Source organism: Pseudopipra pipra, chromosome Z (genome assembly GCF_036250125.1).
Source record: "Pseudopipra pipra isolate bDixPip1 chromosome Z, bDixPip1.hap1, whole genome shotgun sequence".
Classification (NCBI taxonomy): domain Eukaryota; kingdom Metazoa; phylum Chordata; class Aves; order Passeriformes; family Pipridae; genus Pseudopipra; species Pseudopipra pipra.
Window position 1 is genome coordinate 31,436,941 of NC_087581.1, and position 24,910 is coordinate 31,461,850.

General features: G+C 36.5%; 1 protein-coding gene across 7 annotated transcripts in view; it reads right to left on the reverse strand.

Moving 5' to 3' along the window:
- Positions 1–24,910, reverse strand: part of NIPBL (NIPBL cohesin loading factor) — a 162,531-nt gene that overhangs the window by 32,998 nt on the left and 104,623 nt on the right. For 5 of the 7 annotated variants that reach the window (XM_064643011.1, XM_064643014.1, XM_064643010.1 and 2 more), the window contains 7 exons: positions 22,026–23,552; positions 7,574–7,756; positions 3,113–3,310; positions 2,857–2,928; positions 2,680–2,769; positions 1,605–1,708; positions 143–229 (listed from right to left, as the gene is read on the reverse strand). In XM_064643011.1, coding sequence (XP_064499081.1) covers positions 143–229; positions 1,605–1,708; positions 2,680–2,769; positions 2,857–2,928; positions 3,113–3,310; positions 7,574–7,756; positions 22,026–23,552 — 2,261 coding nt within the window. The remainder of the gene's footprint in view (positions 1–142; positions 230–1,604; positions 1,709–2,679; positions 2,770–2,856; positions 2,929–3,112; positions 3,311–7,573; positions 7,757–22,025; positions 23,553–24,910) is intronic. The other 2 variants (XM_064643017.1, XM_064643016.1) reach the window with 1 other exon arrangement.

Sequence of the window (24,910 nt, forward strand, 5' to 3'; positions counted from 1 at the left end):
CTTCAAATATTAATCTCAATTACACACGTTATATCAGAAATCCCTTTCACACACATACGTAGTATTTAAACCTATCACTAAATAGGACTCAAGTGAAGAAAACTCTACATAATGTTGTGAAATTACGTAATTTGAAGCTCACATGGTTAAGTAAAGTAGAAAGCTTTGATCCATCTTGAATATTTTTCTCCAAAATATTCAGGACTTTCACTGTTTTATCTGTTGAGAGCTAAAACAAGAAAAGAAACATGTTAAACAACTGCAAGAACATAAAGGCTTCCAAATTGCTGAAAAGAATGCCAAGGAATGACGGCAGAGCTTGTATAATACAAATCACTCAAATGTAACCAATTTGACATAAAGAGAATGCTGATACTAAAACTCAAATAGGTAAAATATATTCTAGGATTTCAATTACACTGCATTTTCAACCAGCAAAATCCACAGAAATAGATTTTTAAATTGTCATTAATGTTGTATACCTGTTGTATACATACTTGCTACTAGAAACCTATCAAATCCAAGTAGGAACTACGAAGTCTGACTGACCTTTATCAGGAGAAAATAAAAACTGTGTGAACAAGTAGATATAAATTCCTTGATACTTGAGTGCTAATAAAAAGGAAATGTATTCTTAATGTTAACTTTAAAGAAGTAGCATGTTGAAAAACGTACCTCAAACTCACTGGCCTTCTCTAGAATTATGATTAAATAATTTGCAGAATATGCTAAACTTTAGGAGAGCCAGTTTCTCTCATCTAGATACTACTACTCACTTTTGGAAGCATGTGTGTGTATGTACGTATGTATGTGTAAAAAATACAGAGCAGAGGTTATGGGTGAGAACTATTACAAAAGAGAAACACTGATGCCACCAATAGACTACAAAGAAAAGTAGGGAGATTGAAGGAAAGTCCAGGAAGAATACCTAAATTTTAGATTAAAGAAGTTTGGAATCGTCCAGAGCAAGCACAGAGTTTAACATAAGACTGCCCAAAGCCATGAGTCCCAGAAAGATAAAAGGAAATCAAGAACATTGTTTCTAGAGGTATGCAGCAACAAAAGTCCCCTTAACTGACTGGGAAAAAGTATGGCACACAGAGTGGAGAGGAGACTCAGGCACACAGAGTGAACCTTGGAGAGATGAAAGAAGAATGCAACTCTCTGTTGCTGGCTGGATATCATGCATCTACATTGCACCAATGACATATATCAGAAAAGGTGGATTTTTTTCCTTTGCCAGCAGGTTCTGATTTACTGTAGTTGCTCAAACACAGCTGTAAGGAGCAAAGCCTATAGGTTGATGTGCTTTTGTGAAAGCAGATTAATTATTTTAGATTTCACTGCTCAGGCACATGTATTACATATTGGCATATAGTCAACACTGACACATAGAGGAGGACCTTTCCAATGGACCTTTCAACACAAGTGTCTCAGTTTCAGAAAGAGTTAATAGTTAGGATGTGATAACTGTTTAAGCACTTCAGCTAAGTGAGCAGAAGCTCAAGTCTTCTTGAGGTGTGCCCACCTCAAGAAAACCCAAAGAGGGTGGCATGTTAATCAGTATTTTATGCTCAAAAAAAAGGTAGATTATGAAGATGTACCTTGTCCATAATCCCCATTGCCTTGATTTTTGCAGATTCACTACCCAACTCACTAAGCTGATGTTTTCCCAGTAGCAATTCCTGTGGAATCTCATCATCATCACCTTTTAAAGAAAAAAAAGGTAAAAAATTAGCAATCACATTTCTAATTTAACTTCAAGGAAAACAGTATTTTACATCCAGTATGAAAAAGCCAGCTGAAGAAAAAAACCTGATTGTCCACACAGGCAGTATCTAATGGTTCCAAATAGTTAGCATCTAACGAAGACTGATAAAGATAACTTCTGGTTGTGTTGAAACAATGACTAGTCATTAAATATGACAGGTTCTGAAACATCCTTTAAGAGCCTAACACAAGGCACGAAAAGTTTTTAATACAGCAAAAACCATTTATTGCAGCTCTTGTGCCACCACTTTCAATTCAGTAAAACAAATATAAAACTATTGTAGCCCTGAAGTTCAAATCTGGGCAAGAGCAACAGATAAAAACCATGTGAAATTAAGCACCTTGAGACACACTCTCTCCCAATTGTATTTACCCCTAGAAAAGAATAAGGTTACCAGACACAGAAAGATCCAATGGCTTCACTTTTAAATCCAAGGTTGCATAGACTATGGCTTTAAAAACTATAGTGATTTGTTTACTACGTCCCTCCCCTTGTTCTAATCCTGTGACAAAGATGGTAGAAAAAAAATTAATGAATACTCCATTATCCATTTCAATAGAAAGTCACCCTGGTTAACATGGACTACTTCCTCAGACATTTATGCAAAGTGGGCTTTTTTTCCACTGAAATTGATAAGGAACACATGGTGATTCTGTATCTCAGCTATAAAAGCATCAGGATTCTGCTGCCTGAATTGAATAATCAGAATCTGTCGGGTAAAAGGCCATTGAAATTGGAAAAGTAAACGCCACCACTCAAGGCGGAAGCCATATAAATCCAGTGTGCCCTAACAAGTATTGCATGTAATTAAATCACCAAGAAGCAGACTCGAGTACTTAGATACAATTTGTTTATGCTTCTTGTGTTTCTTATTGGAGAAAGCATTTTGAAAATTTCTGATGTATTACCAAAAGCTGTAAAATCCATATCTTCCAGATTTTCCAAAATATTCTCTATCGAAGCAGTAAACCTTTTGAATGTTGAAGAATCCATCATTTCTGGTGAAAAAAAAGAAATTAATAAATAATTATTTTAAATACAAAACAGAAAATACAAACCATGGAAAATAAATCTTCTAAAATTACCTTCAGGTGTAAGCTTAGGTTCATAAGCTTTCCTCTTCTTTTGTTTTTCTTTTTTCTTCATTTTTCTAGCCACTAATTAAGAGAAGAAAGAGTGAGGCAAACACTTTCTCAAAAAATTAAATAAAGGATTCTTTATATTTCTTACAATTGCATTCAACATGGTGTCTAATTATGTTTATTTTAAAATGTTTAACATATCCATTAAAAAGTCACTAGTATTATGGAATAAAATTAAATTTTTAAAGTGATCAGTTACCCTCACTGAGGCTAGGGGGAGAAGAATAATCATCCATATCAGAGTCATCGGGACTGCGATTACGGTAACGGCCACTACCAGAAATCCTCCTTCCTTCATGATAGTGACCACTTCTCCTGTGGTCACCAGAACTTCTTCTGTCATGTTCTTCATACTCCCAAGCTTCATCTCTATCCTTTTTGTGTCTTTTACGAGAAGCTAGAAATGAAACGCGTTTTCATTTTAAGTACAAAACTTTTAATAGCTCAAAATCGAACATTCTTAAACATTTATTAGATGTGTAGATGTGTTGCTTAGGGACATGGTTTAATGGTGGACTTGGCAGCATTAGTTGTAGTGTTGGACTTCATGGTCTTAAAGGTCTTTTCCAACCTAAATGATTCTATGATTTGCAAGTTAAAACACTCTTGTATAGTTGGTCAGTAAATCAAGCAAACACTCTAAAACTACTATATATAATGCTACTTTAGATTATTCTAACTTTTTTTCCCATGAAACTAGCAAAGATACCAGAAAACATCAAATAAAATAAAATTTACAGAGCATTTGTCCTTTTAACCAAAGTAAGGGAAGTGGAACAAATCCAGATAAGTTTCATCCTTTCATGACAGAACATTGAGATAATTTTTTAAGTTATCTAAACTGCAACTCTTTCTGGATGTTCATGTTCCAGTTCAGTGATTGCTTTGCCCATTTGGCACACCAAGTACCTATAAGACTTTGCAATGTATTTTCTTTAAGATATTCTGTTTTGCCAAACATCTAAGATTTTGTCTTAGCATATATTGCAGGAAATTCATGTCAAGGAGAAAGCTGGAGTCACAATTCTGGGCCAAAGCGCAAATCAGCATCACAGAAGGTTATTGTAACTGCTTTTCAGGAAAGACCAAAAAGCCCTGCAAAAGTGAATGTTGAAGAAGCTGGGATGAATATTCTCTACAGATATTTGGTGGAAATAATAAAAAAAAACCCCTGAGACAATAACTCTGCTCTGCAATGGACCCTAGAGTACTCCCAATTCAAAATATATAATACAAAACTCTTGCACGGAGGGGTCTAAGTAATTTAGGGTAATAACTCAGTTCAAACTTAGAGCTGTGCTGCTTCTGGATCAGACTTGTTTCTGGAGAAGTAGAGTCATCTCCTTGATGCTGGAGCTACTAGCACTGTCTGAAATGGTTGAGAGAGTTAGCTGTGACAAAAGAAATGTAGGGCCATCTTGGACCACTCAGTGGGTAGGAAATTGGCTGGATGGTCACACTCCAAGAGTTGCGGTCAATGGTTCAGCATCCAAGTGCAGACCAGTGACAAGTGCTGTCCTCAGGGGTCAGTACTGGGGCCAGCACTGTTTAACACTGTTGCTGGTGACATGGACAGTGGGATCAAGGGTACCTTCAGCAGGTTTGCTGGTGACACCAAGCTGTGTGGTGCGGTCAACACACTGGAGGGAAGGGATGCCATCCAGAGGGACCTGGACAGGCTTCAGAGGTGGGGCTGTGCGATCCTTGTGAAGTTCAACAAGGCCAAGTGCAAGGCCCTGAATATCAGTCAGGGCAGTCCCAAGCACAAACACAAGCTGGGTGGAAAATAGATTGATGGCAGCCCTGAGGAGAAGGACTAAGGGGTGCTGGTGGATGAAAAGCTGGACAAAATCTAACAAAGTGTGTTTACACCCCAAAAAGCCAACTGCATCCTAGGCTGCATCCAAACCAGTGGCCAGCAGTTCAAAGGAGGCGATCCTGCCCCTCTACTCTGCTCTCGTGAGACCCCACTGCATCACTCTAGGGCCCCTAACATAAGGAGGACATGGATCTGTTGGAGCTGGTCCAGAAGAGGCCACAAAGATGGTCAGGGGGCTGAAGCACCTCTGCCATGAAGACTGGCTGAGAGTTGGGGTCCTTCAGCCTGGAGAAGAAAAGGTTCTGGGGAGACCTTACCTTCCAGTACCTAAAGGGAGTCTATCTACAGCAAAGCTGGAGAGGGACTCTTACAAGGACATGAAGTGATAGAACAAGGGGTAAAAAGTTTAAACTTCAAGAGAGTGAGTTAAGATTAGATGTCAGGAAGAAATTCTTTAGTGTGAGGGTGGTGAAGGCACTGGAACAGGTTGCCCAGAGAAGTTGTAGATGCCCCATCACTGGAAGCATTCAAGGCTGGACAGAGCCTTGAGCAACCTAGTCTAGTGTTGTAGCATCTCTGCCCATGGCAGGGGGGTTGGGATTAGATGACATTTAAGGCCACTTCCAACCCAAACCATTCTGTGATACCTAGAGTAAATGTACTGGAGAAGAAAGTAAGAGTTTATGGGAAAAGGCTTTACACAACTGATTTCTTTACCCCATGAGAGGTACCCCATGTGGAGGCAGATGAAATCTGTCTCCACAGTTTACAAATCATCTGTAACACTTCAAGCTCTGTGGGATGAATTCTGACCCCAGCTACATCTCCATGAGAAAAGCAACTTCCAATATTGTTTTGCATGGGAAAACAGAATGTGCTACAATTCTGCTGGCTCTCCAAGACAAATAATATGAACATGGGAACAGCCATTCACCATCACTGCTCTACAAAATTTATTTTGAAGTCACTAAAATTCACTACAAATTTAAGTTTTAATAACATCTTAAGACAGATTATTGATTTTACACATAAATAAATACTACTTGGAATATAAACACGTAATTTCCTTCCAAATGCTCCCAAAAGTTCAGTTTTAGGCAATCAGAATAATTCAGAAACACGTATTTGTAACCACACAAACCTATCCAGTGTACTTGTCACAAATCTTTCACTCTCTTGATCATTTCGTCTTGTTTTAAATTTAATTCAGTTCTAGAGTTTTCTTTGAGAAACGTTGTAATTTATTTTAAAGACAGACGTACTCACTGAATTGTTTAAAATGATGGCCAGATCTTCTGAGCAGATATAATGAAACTACAATCCTTTAAAGCATATAATTACTGTGAAAGTTTTCCTTAACTTGTTTAATTTTATATTTAAGAATTTCAAAAGTCACTATGGCTATTATGTAGATTAAGGTATCTGAAATTCTTGACAATTCTCTCCATTCCCAACCAACTTAAATAATTTTCTTTATTTAATTCATTTATTTAAATTCGCTGTTCCAGATTATTACATCATAAACAGGTGATATGATATGGTAAACAGAGAATACAGAATCCTGAATTAAGCAAATCATCATTAATCCTTTGCCATAATCCTGACTGACCACAATTTACCTCAAGATGTCACACTCACAGACAAAGCATCATTATTCAGTTATAATTAAAAGGGAAAACAAATCAACAAAAGCACATTCTTTTCTGTTTCTTTGATAAAGATCAGACATATGACTACTATAATTTTGACATGTATGTGTATATAGACATGTACTGTCTATCTGTTGGATAAGAACCTGAAACGTATTAAAAAGCGGAAGAAACAAATCTTTCTCTTTTGGACCTTAAGAAATACTAAAAACGAAAACACCATGAACTTAGAAAAGTTCACTAAGATGTTTATATAAACAGGGGTGCAAAGCATCTAAACTTGGGAAAAAACCCTTATATGTAAGATTCCTTTGCAGGTGAACAGCCACAGGCACTTCTCCCGTAGCCCTGCACCGTTACACAGCTAAGATACTAGCTCAGAATGAACTGATACTAACTCAGAATGAACTGATTCCCTCTGTTGCAACAGTTCATTTTCAGTGCTGGCTAAGTGTATGACCACAGAGACAAACTAACTGTACCCTTATTAACAAGTAGGAATTGTCTTCCTAATTTACAGGCAAATAACAATTTTTTTGACTTAGGAACTTTAACTGATTGCACAGCAAAATTCTAACTAGAAGCTTCCTCTCTTCCTTTGAAAACAGTTAATTCATCATTAGCACATGGTATTTTGAGAATCCATCAAAAACAACTCCAGTTTTTCAAGCAATATGACAGAGAAATACTAGAAGAAATATTTAAAGAGACTTCTGTGCAGTAATAGTCTCAGTTCATCATGTCAGAAAAATTCAAGACAGGATCCTTCACATTTTGTATCAGTAAAACTAAGAATAACTTAAAAATTTATTTAATGACATTTTTCTTGGCATACATTTGTATGTAAGTTTTCTGCACTTCTTTAGAGGATATGTTCCTTAATTTGATTTGTTAAAAACATTTCATGCTAAAACTGAAAGCAAAAAAAAAATACCTAGGTAGCGGCTCCCAATAAAGTAATCAGGAAAACAAATTTAACAACTAACTGATTTTCATCTTGAATGGCAAATGGAAATCAAGTAATTTTTCTTTAAAAAGAAAAACAAGGGTTCTTGGCCAAACAGTTGTCAGGACAGCAAACTTGTTTTCATATGTTTTAGGACAAGCCAACTTAAAAGAAAATGTGTATCTTTTTGTAAAAACAAAATATTAGCTTTCTTTAGCTTAAGGAACAGAATGATGTACTACTTACATTCAAAAGCTTCTTCACTGTCATTGTCTTCATCAGAACTGATTTCAGCATATTTTGGTTTCTCATTAACTGTGCTACGTTTGCGCTTGTTCATTTTCACACGTTCACAAAGTGGCATGGTGGATTCAATTTCTGCCAGGAGCTCAGGAGGCAACTCCTTTAACACTGACTGATCTATGCTACCTATTAGTGGAGAGTAAGAAGAGCAAATGTGAACTTGAAGACAAAAAAGAGAGCCCAACACTACAGTCCCTTCTCAGGAACCACTTACAGGATATCCACTAACAATATCACAGTACCTGGATGTATTTGACAGACCTTTTTTAAAGTTGCACGGACTGTTCACACTACAGTTAGAAATTAACACAATAAATTGCATACACATTTCTTTTAAAAAGATATTGTCAGGTATGTAAAACAAATTCAAACTGCTGGATTACCTTTGTAAAATGATATCCCTGCTCTACTTCCACAAAGTTCAGCCTCTGCATTTAACAAGTTTTCTAACAGTGTAAGTAAATTATGGATTCTTAGTCCTCAATAACATTTCTGTTTATTCTCATTCAAATTAATTAGTGTACACAAGACAGTAATATTCCCTTTTCCAGTAAGGAAGGACAATCTGGCAAAACTTTTGGGGTCTTACCCCTAAATATAGGCCAAATCATTGACAACCCCACCTCCGCCTCAGATTTTTCCTTACCTCCTACTAGTACGCAAATTTTTGGCTGATTTTGTCATAAAACAAAGTTGAAATTTTTTTATTTAATACAGATAAGCAGCTAGCTGAACCACACATCAGGTTTCTTTTCCACAGTGGTAAACAGGTAGACAATATCACAACATTCTCATCACATTTTGAAACTAAGATTAGACCCATACGCAGTCTGAGTGAAGGATATTTGCAGCCAAAATTCTTCCAACTGAGACAAGGAAACCAAATTAATTCAAAGGTATTTCTTGGGGATTTGTTTATTTCATGTGTTATCTTTATTTATCAAAGAATCTACTGCACAGATTTGAAGGCTATCAGAGTAAACTGTTGATCTTTTTCCAGCAACAGAACAAACTTAAGCCATGAGCACCTCTCTTTCCATGCCAAAGCATTCTAATATTTTTTTAGAAAGGAAATCACCTGCCAATTGCTACACATATGCACTCCTCTCAGAAAAACATCTTCTGGATGATAATACACTTTTTAATTGCATTCACTACATTACTACCCTAACTTTATAAAATTTATTCCATTTTTACACTAATATCCTAACTTCTAATGCAAGAATGGTCTTTGCATTTTTTCTTTCTCTCTTTAAATATCTTTAATTGGACTTAGAAGAGCTTTAATATGAGATTCCAGCATCAAAATTTTTAAAGAAGTTTCATATATTACTATTTTCACATATATCTACATCCATAAAAACTGCCTAGAAGCAACAAAATCAATGATTAGAGAATAGTTTTACATAATTGTCAAATATATTCAGCAAGTCATCTCATCTAAGCACATTTTAAAAAAACAATTCAACTTCAAATACTGGGGGTTTTGAAGTGAGGTAGGGAAAGATATACAAAATAAAATGATAGTAAAAGTTGTCCTTGCTTCCTTCATGCTGTGGTCACATATCTACTTGTGTTAAGTGGCCATCCTTATATAATCATCATGTGCCAAAGTTACCTAAATTCTCAATATTGCTTTCAGAATTACTAGAAAACATTTCATGGTGTGGTTGACCATGCTTCTGTGACATGTTAATCTCTGTGGGCTGGGCAATTGACTTCAGACAGGCAGAAGTATTGCCAGCATGGGCAGATCATCTCCTCTGTGTGTACCAGCAGCTGACAGAATGACAGCCAGGTCTAATCTGGATGCTGCACAGCTGTGCTCCTGAGAAGGTGTCCCCACACTTTAAATGTCTGCACAGTGCCTGAAGAGCTTCACATGTACAAGTTTTAAGACAATTTCCACAGGTGAAATTGATAAAGGGCCCTAGATCCTGGTTCTCTAATATGTATATTCAATTTTATGCCATGGTAATTTAATTGAAATCAGCAGGATTACACACATAGCACAAAGTCTACAGTAAATCTGGCCAAGCAAAAACATTGCAAAAGACAGCTACAAGTAAAGGAGCAAAAGTTTCATTAAATTCCCAAACTGCAAACAAAACTCACAGGCTACTCTCCTGCCTCCTGTTCTTGCTTTCTTTCCTTACTGATTCCTTGGTTTGTATTCAACCCTTAAATATAAATAAATTATCACAATATCTATTACACATTAGGTATTTGTAAAAATAATTTTATTTCCGTCTCAGAAGTTCAAGTTTTTATGTTCTTCAGTGCTAAATTCAACTAATGCTTGAATTGCACTCTCTTGTGTTACAGATATTTCAGATGACAGTATAAGCTTACCCATTTTTCTTTTGTTAGGAAAAAAGTAAAGCTTACTTTATTCAAGTAGGGAACAGTAGGAAAGAGAATAAATAGAATTATTATAAGGTTCTCTATAAGCTATCATTAAAGTTTTTGTTTCTGTCACAATGTTCCCTGGAGTAAGTGTGTCACATGCCCAGTCTCCTTAGCTGCTGAGGATTGTAAATAACCAAATCTAGAGAGTTTTACTCATGCAGTACAAACGAGTTAAGCATGACTGCCCATGTATGTACAATTCTGATATACATGGAAAAGGACTTCTCATCCTTTCTGAAGAAATTCAGGAATATTCTATACTCTGGGACAAGTCATGAGCTTGTTAATACCTATTTTACTCGATTATTTTACCTTGAGTCAGGGCAACCCAAAAGTCACTGGAAACATCTTACTAAATTCCTTCTTTAATAACTCCTTACTTTGTAATGAAGGTAGTGTTTATTTGTTCAGGGTAGTAAAGAAATCTTTAAGAGAATCCAGTTCACTGTAAGCATCCAGTTACATGGCAACAAGCATTAGGTAATAAAATCCATGCTAATGCTCTTTCAGTTTATGGGATACTTTTCTAAAACAATTAAAAGAATATGCAACACAAGCCTCTTTGAAATCTACAAAACCATGTACGATCACTTTCAATTTTCCACTTTCTTTGCTAAGTTTGCTAAGACCTAGTACCTATGCATTTTTTCACTTTAATCAGTAATATCTGGCTAAATCTTGCATTAAATAGCGAAAGAGAAAGTAACTTTACTAAAAGATTACTCCATAAGTTTCACCAGTGGAATTTCACCAATGGAATAACTCCATTTCCTGTGCTCAGTGTGATCAGTGGAACACAATGTGCCTGAAATGAACTATAGCATGAGTGTAATGTCAAAGCTGCTGCCACCATTAAAACAACCAAAAAAACCCAGAAGAAAATTACCATCATAACAAAATCTTTGTCTCACTGTAAAGAAGAGCATGCTAACAAACTCCACATTATTGAAACTAAAGGGAAGTCACAGAATGGCTGCAGGAACCAATTCATCTCAAAGAACTGCATATGTGAACAGCCACTTCTACATTGCTTCTCCAAATATATGCAATGCTGTCCACAACTTACGTACACGCTGCTTGCTGGAAAACAACAAGTTCTTGATTTTGCTTGATTGCCATTATCAAAAAGTTTCTTAGAGAAGATATTCAGAGAATCATAGAGTCATAGAATATGGTGAGTTGGAAGGGACCAAGAAAGATCATTGAGTTCAACTCCTGGCCCTGCACAGGACGCCTCAACAATCCCACCATGTGCCTGAGGGCGTTGTCCAAAAGCTTCTCAGACTCTGTCAGCCTTGGTGCTGTGACCACTTCCCTGGGGAGCCTGTTGCAGTGCCCAACTACCCTCTGGGCAAAGAACCTTTTCCTGATACCAAACCTAAACCTCCCCTGACACAACTTCAGGCCATTCCCCTCGGTTCTGTCACTGGTCACCACACAGAAGGGATCAACGCCTGCCCCTCCTCTTCCTCTCACAAGGAAATCATAGACCGCAATGAGGTCTTCCCTCAGTCTCCTCTTATCCACGCTGAACAGACAAAGTGACCTCAGCCACTCCTCATACAGCTTCCCCTCCAGATCCTTCACCATCCTTGTTGCCCTCCTTTGGATGCTCTCTAAGAGCTTAATGTCGTCTTTATATTGTGGTGCCCCAAACTGCACACAGGACTCAAGGTGAGGCTGCCCCAGTGCAGAGCAGAGCAGGACAATCCTCTCCCTCGACTGGCTGGTGATGCTTTGCCTGATGCCCCCTAGGACACAGCTGGCCCTCCTGGCTGCCAGGGCACTGCTGACTTGTGTTCAATTTGCCATCAACCAGGATCCCCAAGTCCCCTTCCCAGCACTGCTTTCCAGCATCTCATTCCCTAATCTACACACACAACCAGGCTTGCTCCATCCCAGGAGCAGAATCTGGCACTTGCCCTTGTTAAACTTCATATGGTTGGTGACTGCCCATCTCTAAGTTGTGGAGGTCTCTCTGCAGGGCATCTCTGCTCTTGAAGGAGTCAACAGCTCCTCCCAATTTAGTGTCATTGGCAAGACAATTCAAGAATCTTCATCTTCTACTGAATGTCCACTGATCCTTAAGATGATGTGTTTTCTTACCAAGCAGTTCTTTACAAAATATAATACAGTTAAAGATCAGCCAGAGAAACTCAGCTAAAAAGGAATTAGTATGTAAGCCTTCTCTCATATTCTATCACAGCCTGTGAAGCCTTTCAAAGTATTTTGCTTGTGTAGTAGCAAGACTTCTATAAATATCTAGAGGATGTAGTATTCCCCTTCTCCACAAAAGGCTTAAAAAATGAATGGAAAAGCACAGATCTGATTCAAAGCTCAGTATTGTTTTTTGCAGCTTCATGTTTGTAGAACAGCTTTAACTTTAGCTAATATTTATGCATATCTAATACTTAAAGGGATCACTTTGCCTTGAATTTGCAAGTCAAACAGCTCTTCCTGATGCAGGCAGATCATCCTTCAAGAGATGTTAAACATTAAAAAAAGGTAACATCATTTATTTTACTGGACCCATTCAATATGGACAGCACAATTATTTTTTGAAACAACAATCAGTGAGTTCATATTAGTTTCACCTTCTTGATATAACAACTTCCAACAAGCAGCTATGGAAAAGGGGATGATGCTTGCTAATGCTTAGGTCAGAGAGGCTGTTCATGTCATGAAATCAAAACCAACACCAATAAACTCTGTTATTTTCTCAGTAATGATTTATCTTTGCTTTCCAAACTACGAAAAATAGTGGAGTATAGGTCTTGGTAATATTTCCTATGAACTAATGAGCAATCAAGATTCAAATACATATAGAATTCTAAACTCTGGATTGCTAAGAGACAGTTAATACAGTGGAAACATAAATATTATAGATCCCATTTCTGTGGGCTGATAGTTTGTAATAAGAAAAACTGCATTTAATGCAATTTCATATCTGTAATCTCTATATTTTGCATTTTAAAATGCAACTTTTTCCAACTATGAAGACATTATATAAAAACACACAAGGGTCTAGGAGAGAAACAGTGCCACCTGTTTGGGGTAAGGATATGAATATTTACTTCATGTTACTCAGCGTTTAGAAACTGAAGTTTAACTACTCCTCATGTTCTTGAACTTCTGCACTAATGAACTGGGCATGAAAATAAAATCCTAACTACTGCAGCTCAGTTTTGCCCTTTTCTTGCTCCTTTAAGTCACAGAAGACATTACCTGCTACAGGACTTTTCTTATTTTGCTGATGACTAGTATATCCAGTCTTGCTCTAATTCCACAAAGGCCAAACTCACCTTCCTTAAATGTCCTCTCTGAGCATTTGATAAAAGATATTCCTCCCTTACGTAATAAATGCTTAAAGTCTAACTTTCCTCCTATGTCAGGCATATACTAAGGATGGAAAGCAGTTTCTTTCTGGGTTAGCTCAAACAACCTTCAAAGTCTGTGCTACACGAAATAAAACACACTCTTACTCCATAATAAGAGGGCTGCCTTCTTGTTGGATAGCCATGTCACAGTAACTACAACAGCACAGACTCACAGTTTAGAGCTACTGCAAATACTCATGCAGATAAGGTTGTATTTTAGATAAGGAATTAAAAGAAAAAACGCAAAATGGAAGTACTTGCCTAAGCTATAAAGCTGTTTGGAAAATAAACACCTTTCCAAAATAGCTAAGTACTGTTACAGTACAGCAGTCAGGCACTGAAATGCAAATGGCCACATGACTGAAGAATAACTTGCTGGTTAAAGCTGAAAATTTTTGGTTCTTTCTCAAGGGTGCAAATTTAATGATATCCTTTCCACCAGGTTCTCTCTTCAAATGCTCCAGTATGTTCTTTATATGGCATATAGAGTCCTTGGTGATCAGAGTCCCCTGCTCATCAGCTTCAAACTCCCCCAAGTAATTTTGTGCCCTGAACAGTTTCAAGAACAGAAGAGAAACAGGGAAATCTCAATCATTTTCTCAGGGGAATTTACATTATGAGGAAAGTACATCTGCTCATATCTTCCTCTTTTATCTTAGTACCATATCATCAACTGAAAAATACATTATCAAATGAGTACTGGTGAAAATAAACCGAGTAGTACATTTACTCCAGTGGCTTTCCTTTTTCTTCTCCCCTTCACTGTATATCTTATGGAAGGGTATACAGCTATACCCTATAAACAGAATATAACCCTCTATTGAGTGCCTTACCCTCACTTTTTGACTACATCCATAACAGGATAACTCCTGAGCTCAACTCACACTCATGCCAGAAAAGGGGTGGGAGACAGATGCCCTCACCACCACCCTAGGGGCTGCACCCACGGGATTCTCTGCTGCAACGAATGTAGTAGGATGGAGAAAAATACTGTCAGGAAGAAGTATGTCCCACATTCCATAGAACTTGCTTGAACATATCTCTTCCAACATAATTTTTCCTCATCTGCCCCAATATTTGCACAAAGGAAAGGCTTCCAGCCTCAAACAAAAAAAGAGGGTTTGACTCCTTGCTTTTACTCCAGTTCTTAGCTCTGGCCTAGAATGGGACCCTGACAGGCTGGTCAGAGAAGAATCTGGACACAGAAACAGAATAATTTGTGTGATACAATAAAGATCATCGTTAACCACAGCTAAGCTGCGCTGGTTCAAAAAGAATTTTACAATAGTACAAAATACTCTCAGAAAAAAAAAACATTTGAAGGAGGGAAAAGATTTCCAAAGAGAGCCCTGAAAGATCCAAGCAGAAAGCAGGGAATATACCAAACACACACTCTCCCAACATGCCAGGAGAACTCTTGTTTATACTGGCATCAATGACGTCCTCAACCTATTTGATTGCTGTAGCAACTATAGCCACAAATTATTTATTCCTTATTGCTATTCACTATAGAAATCGACAAAAGGAGGCTAAAGCAGTCTAGTTTTGCAAGATACTTCACAAGAAATAAAGCAGTACTTAGAAAAAAAGGAGCAAGATTGGCAATTAAAGTAAAGGCTACACTGCACAAACTTACTTTTATGAATCAATGTCAGGGGGTTGCTTTTGGGTTTTACTGTCATTGTATTTGAATATATGCACTGAAATTTAGGCCAACTCAATTTATTGTATTAAGGAGTTCTGTACAGTTACAAAACACAGCATGCAATTTTCTGTTAGTATTCTTCTATTAAAACTCTTTCTAGTACTTGAAGGGAGATTATTAAAAAAAAAGAGGGAGGATGACACTTTACATGGGCAGATAGCGATAGGACAAGGAGTAATTGTTTTAAAACAAAGTAAGAGATTTAGGTTAGATGTTAGGATGAAGTTCTTTACTGTGACAGTGGTGAGGCACTGGAACAAGTTGCCCAGAAAAGTTGTGGCTGCCCCATCCCTGAAAGTGTTCAAGGCCTGATAGGATGGGGCCCTGAGCAACCTCATCTCATGGAAGGTGTCCTTTTCCCTGGAAGGGGCTTGGAACAATATGACCTTTAGGGTCCTTTCCAACCCAAACCATTCTATGACTCCATGGTGACTAATGGTTGAGATCTGAAATTTATGACTGAAGTATTTTCCCACCCATGTATTCAAATCAATTTAAAAACGGAGCCAAAAGAAAACTGAGCCTAAGAAGAGACCTCGATTAAATAAAATCAGGTTGCTCCTCGGATTTTTTCTTCTCATAAAAGAAAAAATTCTGTATAAGGAATATAATACAACTAAGACCTTTGCAGGGAATAAGCAAGTAAATCCAATTATTTACCTCTCACCTGTGGGTTATAGGCACATCAAGAAGACTTGTTTTGTCCTCACAATATCGTGGAAACATTCTCAGTCCCTATCATTGAAAATATCCCGTGAAGCTACTTGTTTTGCTTCTTCAAGGTAACTGAATTACATAAGCAACAACAATAAAAGATTGCTGGTCTTAGCTTTAACTGTAAAATACTAACAGCAAAATTCCTCAGAAGTTAATGAAACAGTACATATATTTAAGGAAAAGTTATTCAATGCAAACAACAGTTCACTAATTTGAAGGAAAAAAACATTTCACCCTCTTCTTTTCTGTTTGTTGGTAATGTTCCCATGGAGCAAAAATAACCTCCAAATTTCAAGTAAACAGGTTAAATTTTCTTACACGAAAACCATCACCTAAAACAGCTGCCACAGAGCAACAGAAAAGGTAATTTACTAGAAGCAAATGTTAGGTTCTCCTCTATTTGTTTTTGGTCAAATTTACCCTTTGTTCAGAAGAAAATTCAAACCAAAAATTTCAAGCACATATCCCTGCACATAAGCCAAGATTAACAAGCACATTTAGATCCTTAGAAACATGAACAGGTCTGTGCTGGATATTGTAATTGACATCAGATAAATTGCTGGCCCACATTTTTACATATTGCAATGCACTGTTGCAAAAATTATTTATGCAAAATAGCCTTATCAATTCCCAGAAGCAAGACGAACTCAAATAAGTATCCACATCTATAAACCAAAGGCAGTTTCAGACTTTCAAGAAACTGTTGACAAATTAGGTAATAAATGTGTATCTTTTATGTGTGCCAAAGTAATTTTTCAAAAATGAACTAATTAAACAATGCACTCCTAAATCTCAAACAGACAAAGCACTCCTAAATCTGCAAACATATGGAATTGCATTTCAGATGAATGAAAGTACAATAAAATTAGTGGGTTTGGTCAGGTTTATTGTTGCCGCTAAGAACTCGATGTGACATATTCGAAGTTCATTCTTACTATCCAGAGAAAACTTAATAATAACTGTAGGAGTAACAATCAAATTATTTACCTTAGTGGCAAAGTCTAAAGTAGGAAAAAATTAGGAAAGCAGCCACCACGCAAAGCCCTGTGTTGAAAATGTCACCTATATTATCGGTAACAGACCAACACAAGAAATTACTCCAGTGTGCAATAGCTGAATTCCTGCTGTGTACCAATACCAGTTTATCCAACATCCACTTCTGAAACACTAGCACCAAAAATGAAGGCTCCAGAGGGTATGTACAATGCCCATACAAATCCCAGCTACTTTCTGGGATGGGATGGACACACCATACCTTAATATTCCCTGCACGTAGGAACAAACCATTCTTGTGCAAAGCATGCTAGAGAAATGAGATCTTCCTAAGTTATATATAGTTTAGTGTTGGCTTTTAACTAAACAATGCCTGGAATACTTTTCAAACCACGAACCTTTTATTCCAGAAAGGGAAAACAAACAATCAGGGCTAAATGAACAAACAGTATATTAAAATGGATCCTTTGCAGACCCAACGTATCTTGAAATAATTCTTATGGCACACAGGTCAGTCAGTTCCTCTTCCAGTCTAGTTAAGACGAGAGGAGGTAGTCCCTAATATCTCAGAAAAGACAAAAAACAGGAAGACTGTAGAATTCTTATGAAAGTCATAGTTGCTTCACTACAATTACAATTAAATTTGAATTTGAAGAAGGTTTAAAGATTTGAGCTGAGAAGAATCATTATAAACATCCTGCTGTTTCAGAGAAAGTTATTGCCTGCTTGATCCACATGGTGGTGCATGCACATGCAAGATAGTCAGCAGGTATTACTCTTGACATATGCAAATGCAACTGTTACCAGGAGCTCCAAAAGAGTGGTTTCAAATTCAGATTCATGGAATTGTGTATTTTCACAATTCTAATCTTTGCAAAAGCATAACTTGCGGTAAACAAACTGAGTTCCAGTCTTCTCCTTCCCAATGGAAATATGTTTTTACTCCAGTTACTTCCCTTCAGTCCCACTGATTTCAGTGTCTCTGTTTCAGCATTAAGAAATTGTTATTTAGGAAATGAATTTGAGTGAACCCTAAAATTCAATGTGTTAACATCCATAAGCCAGTTTTGTCCTTATAGAAATCCTACACATGAAGGATTTAAACAATATTTAAAACTGATACTCCCTTTCTGCCCACAGTTTTCATTTGTACCATAAAATATTTTTAAGTAGTTCTGCTGTGCTAACTATAAATCCATGAGAGGCATCACAAGTTCACTCAAACAAGCCCACACAATCTGTGTACAGCTTTTTATCCTGAAAGATTCCCTTTCTTGTAGCTACTACTAGAAGAAAATGACCTAATTGATTGCTCTGTTTTACAAGTAAGACTATTTCCAGCTAGAACTCAAAGATGGACCATCATATTATACAAATGCTAAATTATAGTTACTATAGGTTCTGAAAAAGTTACTTGGAATTAAAACCAACCAAACAAACCAACAAACCACATAAGCACAGAACACAGAAAAAATCCATAGGCATTGTTTTAATGACATGAAGATGATTAATCAGTAAAATTTTTAGCTGATCCTGTAAAGAGTATGTATGAAGAGCAGCTTTGAAGAAATGGCAAATCTTCACTCAAATTTTAGATCAGAGCAGCAGAGAACATAGTATATTTAGGAGGACTTGCAGTGAGCAACGAAATCCCACATTTTCAGTTCTGTGTTGTACAGATAATGAAATCCCATAACAATCTACACAATGGAGGAGTAGCATTCAGATCAGAATTTCTTTTTTTTTTTTTTCTTAAAAAGCCGAACTCTTTTAGGTGATATTGGAAGACTCAAAAGGTGCTTCTTTTGGAAAGACAATCCTTCAAACATATTATAAACCTAGTCAGACATCTCCTTACACAGACAGTTACAGTTTCTCTCATTACTCATGTGTGTTTCATAGTTTAACAAAGGAAAATTTGTCTTGTTCAGAATGCAGTAACCGTGAAACTGTTACCAGCTCCCATCCCAACACAGCTGATCAGCATAGCTCTAAAAAAGCAGCAGAAAAGGTATTCACTGAAGCTCTGAAAAGAAAGGATAGCAAACATGACCTCCTCATTGCAGGCACAAACTTGAAGGGAAAAGTTTCATGGATCCCACAACGACACACATTTGCATTAAAACCAAGATAAAAGGCATTCACAGATGTCAAAATCAGACGAAAAAATGTTCATTCTGACCTGGACAAAACAGGCCACAAAGACTTCACCATAAGACCCCTTAGCAAAATACTATGAAAAAAAACTCTGTAACTTTCCTCTGATGTACAGCGTGAATCTTTCAGAAAAAGCTCAAAAATCAGGAGAGAAAGAGAGAAAAAGGTAAATTCTTCCTTTTAAATGACAAAAAGGACTGTTGGGTTGATTCGATATTAACAGTCACATACTACGGCTATCCCTCTCATTCATAACTTGACAAAATTTCAAACATCTCTATAAAATTTGGTGAGAATACTACTTAGTCTTTTTGAAGTACAATGAAAGGCTTATCCACATGTACAAATAAAGGTATAATTTTCAAATCTAAAATTTACTGAAACCATGCAAAAAGTTGTATAGACTTTCAGTTTGCAAAGAATCAATTGTAGCTTAAAACAAGTCAATTTTACTGAGTTTTATAATGAATGAGGATTAGTCCCTTAAGACAGAATGACTCTCTAAATGGTGTTTTGAACTAGCTGAACAATCCTATTTTAAACTAGATTTCAGATAAATCACACCAATGACAAAGTCATGAGAAGACATTTTCTTGGGGAAGGGATGGATGAGAAAGCAAAAAAGAAAGGACAAGAAACACAAAGGAAGTGAAATAAGATAAAGTAAAATATACTAAGCTACATGGAATAAGAGGCATGTGAGAAGTGGAATAATGATGCTAAAAGGCAATACTAGAAAAGAATTGCTACAATCTAGTAAGTAATACAGGATGAACTAAAAGAAGGTTTATGAAAATTACAGTTTCTAGTGTATTGAAAAGTTTATAACTAAAAATGGCACTGACCAGAACTGTGAACACTATTTCTCTCAATTGGAGTAAGGGCATTTTGGCAATGGCATTAATATTTCTGTATCAGTCAGCTGTTGACAAACAGACTTTGGCTTATGAAGAGACACCTTTATAAATTATGTACCTTTTCAAAGACTGGAGTTCACCTGGTTATTTAGCATAACATATCCTAGAAAGTGAGTTACCAGGAAGTTAAAATACAAAACTGAATATACACATGAAAAATCTGAAGTTCAAAGACACTTTCTCCAAAATCTGCCCGCTGAACATTCAAAAGGTGATTTTTAAGATAAAAACAGTTACAATGTTATCCTTTCCATGAAACTTATTTCTAGTATCATTGCAAGAACCTTATTCTGAATACAATAGCAAAAAGACTCATATCAGATTCAAACAACTTTTCCCCTGGAAAATATGTCCCAAGTTATTTGACACTATGCAAGAAATAGATGACTTCAGAAAGGAAAAAAATGCAGAAAAACATTGCAGAGAAGTTATAAACTTGACTTTATAATTAATGGGTTGGTCACGTGTGATAGCTACTAGAATTACATCAAAAGTCATTAAAACCTTTACACATTACTAAAACATTCTACATATATAACCACATATAATACAGACTACAAAAAAAAAGTAATTCAGAAACATTTCAGAAAGCAACTGATTTTCTGCACATAGAATTGTGTGAATTCAAAATCTATCCTACTGAGACTAGAGCTGAGTTCCATCGGTAAGTTTTTAGCATTCTCTATAAAGAACACAAAAAGGTTTCATCTGGAATCTTCTTATTAAACTGACAACAAAGATGTCATAATCTTATGACCAACTCCAGATCCCTATTACTAGAAATGAAAATTTTGCCTGTTTTGAACCTCAAAAAGGGACAGGGACAATATTGATATTTCCAGGATAAAGAGAAATCCCTAACAAGGAGGCTAATATTTTACAAATAAGCAATGCATGTAATGAATTATTATTAAGTCTTTAAGAGCTAATATAAACAGATTAGTAGATAGAACACAGGCATAGCACAATAAACGCATAATATAGACAAGACCCTTGTATAGGTGCACATGAAATAGTTATAGATTCACAAAGATGATTTCTACATAATTTCTTACCAGATCAGCTATGTAAGAAAATGTTTTAATCTTGAATTCATTATATACCTGCATTCATAAGTCATCCTGCATACAGCTGTAAATTTCTCATCTAGTATTTGATTTGTCTATATTGAGACATGACAACCCTACAAAAATAACTATATAAGAAATCTAAATTCTTTAAAAGTTAAACATTTAAGAAAAGGAAACCTGACCAGTTAGCAACATTTATTTCACAATGTGAAGTGATCTACTTCAGTCTGAAACCAAAGAAGCCAAAATTAAAACACCAAGAAGAAAAGTAATCTTATTTTAAAAAGTGTTAAATCTGCAGAAGAGACAATCAGCCAAATATCAAACCTACAAACTACTCTGAATTATTTCCTGTCTATATTATTAATTTGAAAATGTCAGCCAATTGTTTGGCTTTCTTCTTTCTGAGTACAGTGGATCCTAGAGACAACGATGCCTGAATTCTCTTACAGACAGAATGTTTTTGTAAGCTTAGTCTCAATGGTCCCAAGTATAGAAACTCCTCAGTGAATTTGTATTTATAGTATTTATAGAGAAGAGGCAGATGGGACTTTGTAACTATGTTCTTATGGCATCATGTCAAAACATGCCTTGGAAAAACCCATTTCACTTCAAAAATATGAAAGAATCTTAGGGCTTACAAACACATTATTTCCCACCACTCCAGCTACACTGTTTAGTTAGAGCAGTGCCAGTTCCTCATACAGACACACTTAAATCAGTTAAAATTGTACATACAGCAGTTACATTTCACTGGATAAATTACCAGGTTAAACTAACGCAGCTGAAATACAGCTTAAGATCATTTAAGTGTTGCCACATTAGGAACTTGCACTGAAGTAAATAAATCATTTCAGCTACATGTGTAGGAAGACTTCCAATAATGACAAGTCCTTAGATTACTTTTACTTTATTCCCCAAAATCACCACATAAGCAAGCATATAAACTAACTATGAAATGTTTGCATTTAATTTCTAACAATAGAAATAGAAAATATACAAGAACACAAGTGAAAAGATATAATGCAATTAATATTAAAAAATTCTTACCTTTATTAGATTTGGATGACTTGTTCTTGTTAGGTTTAAAACAAGAGCCCCTTGATTTATCTTCTCTGTCCTTAATAAATTTCTGCACATCATCCAAAGAAAGCTTTTGAAGGACAACTACAGGTTTAGCTCCTTTATTTAGATCTTCAACTAGCCCAATCTTCTCTACTCTGTCCTTTTGTTCACCTCTAAATTCAGTTTTCCTTGACTCCTGAGTAACATTGCCATCTTTATCACGCTTGATTTTTGGAATGACAAAATGTTTCAATGCGCCGGATCTTCCCCCCAACAAATAACTGGGAAACTCTGCTTTATTGTCACCATGTGCTTTATTACTATCTACTTTACTCTTATTACCATCTGTCCTTCGTTCATCCTTGCTGTTGGGTGACTTAAAACCAGGTTTATCAGGTCTTGATTTACCAGAATCTCCTTTACCTTCCTGTTTAATACGAGGGCTGTCAGGTCTTGATTTCTGATCCCCAGAAGAAAACCTTTCCCTTGACTCACCAGACTCATGTCTATATTTCCTTTCAAATTTCTCAGGTTTTGAACCATCAGATTTAATACCATGCTTAGAATCATGTTCATTTTTGTTCGAGGATCTCAAATATTCAGGTCTTCTAATCTTGGATGGATCTCCTCTGTATTTCTCTGAGTCCCCCCTGTCCTCAGATCTTTGTTTAAGGCTATCATGGTCGCGCCTTGGTGTATCAGAAACTGAACGCCCATCAGGCCTTTGTTTTGTTGGATCAGATCTACTTTCAGGTTTTAGCCTTGAAGGATCAGATTTCATATCTAGTTTGTGCCTAGATATTTCAATTTTCTTGTCTGACAATGGTTTACTGGAGTCCCTCCTATTATCATGTCTGTGTTTTGGCGTTTCAGGCCTCCCTTCACTCTTCTGTTTAGGTGTTTCAGGTCTGCCTTCACTCTTCTGTTTTGGCGTCTCTGGCCTCTGTCGAATCTCCTGTTTGCCATTATTTTGTTTTCCCTCATTTTGTTTCATTTCCATTTGTCTGCTCTCATTTTGTTTTGATTCTGTCTGTCTGTTCTCATTTTGTTTCACTTCCATTTGTCTGCTTTCATGTTTCACTTCTAACTGTTTGCTCTCGTTGAGTTTACTTTCCAACCGTCTGCTCTCATTTTGCTGAAATTCCATTTGTCTGTTTTCATTTTGCTGGACATCTGTCTTTTGACCTTCAAAATCTGACTTTTTCCTAAAAATTTCTGGATGGTTTTCAGGTTTAAATTTAAGAACTCCAACAGGGTCTTCTTGGGGAACAGACACAAACCCATCATTATACTGCTTAATTTCTTCAGGTTTTTTGATGGTGTCCAAATCCTGAGTTACTGTTGCCTGAGAGTCTGCTCTTCCTGCTTGCTGTAGATCAATACTAACCATCAAGGCAGGCCTTGCCCCATTTCCTGCAGAACCTGTCTCCTGAGAAGCTGCTCTATTTCCTCCGGTAGCACCTCCAGCCTCTGGCGGTTTGTTTTCTTGTTTTCGCTTCTTCAGAGGCTTATCTGCAAGTTAAAAGAGAAAAAAATCACAAATTACATGTAAAGACTGATAAATGTCCAAGCAAGAATGTCCATTCCCCTCCACTCCCACCAATGAATCCTCCTCAGTATGTATATGCACACACACCAAAATCCACTGAATTTGAACGCAAGAATTGGACTTCTCTAGTTAATTCTTTTTAATATATTCAGACTATCATTCATTTTCAGTCTACCACAGATGCCAATTAATCATTCGAAAGACCTACCCTCAAAACATATAAAATCAAAGACCCTGTGTAATTCCCAAGAGAACCACCTAATAAAGCAGCTGCAATACATAAAGACCAAAAAAAAAACCAAAATAAAACAAAACAAAACAAAACATTTAAAAAACCCCCCAAACTACTCAATTACACTGAAGCAGAATTTTGAAAAGACAAAGTTAACATGCACCTCTACAACTACTTTTTCAGGAATACTACTATTTATCTTCTGCAGATTCAACCTTCTTCATCATATATGTACTAAGGAAGGATCTGCAATGACTAAGACAGAGGCCTTTCTTCCTTTGTTCAGTGCATCAGTCGGACTTCACACATATTTTAGCCAGGGATCACACAAACAACAAACAAAACTGATAAAGTAACTCCACCACTCCATGCTTCTTCCTGAAGCAAAGCAGTACATCAAAGGTTGGAGTCTATACCTGAACACATACAAATAAGGTGGGGGGCCACTATACACTTAAAAAGTTGAGTGTTTTCTCTTTGCAATCATAATGCTTTTCATAGATGAAATAAAAAGTTCAGTGATAATTTTCTGTCAAAAGCCTGACTCTGCAATAAGCCTTTTAGTTTACACTAAAAAATCGTTAGGAGCAGAATACAGAAAAATAAAGTGAGCCAACCATACATGCTGTAATTTGGTAGAATTCATATTCATAGAGAGGAGAAGGACATGGAAGTATCCAAAAGAGTATACTCTACTCAACCAACATGGAACTCTAAACTAAAATTAATTTCTGCCATGAAAACTAAAAGCCCTACCTGCACAAAGGCTTATATTCTCATTTATCAACTATCACTGTGTAATTTGTCAAAAAAAATTACTTTCCCTGTAATCAGGGAATATTATTTCAAGGGTAAGGAATGATTAAACATAGATCTATTGTCAAAATGCCTAGACCACAAGTACAACGTAAGAAAAATAACATATTTTGTGCCTAGATTTGTGGTGCCTTATCACCAGATGCAACAAAACAGTTTTCTTTTTCAGAGTAGGAAAATGAGCAGCAAGGAGGATGCAACAAAGAAATAAGGAAATAAATGCCAATGAAAAAAAACAAATACTCCTCTGGAATTGTAAACCAGAATTATAAC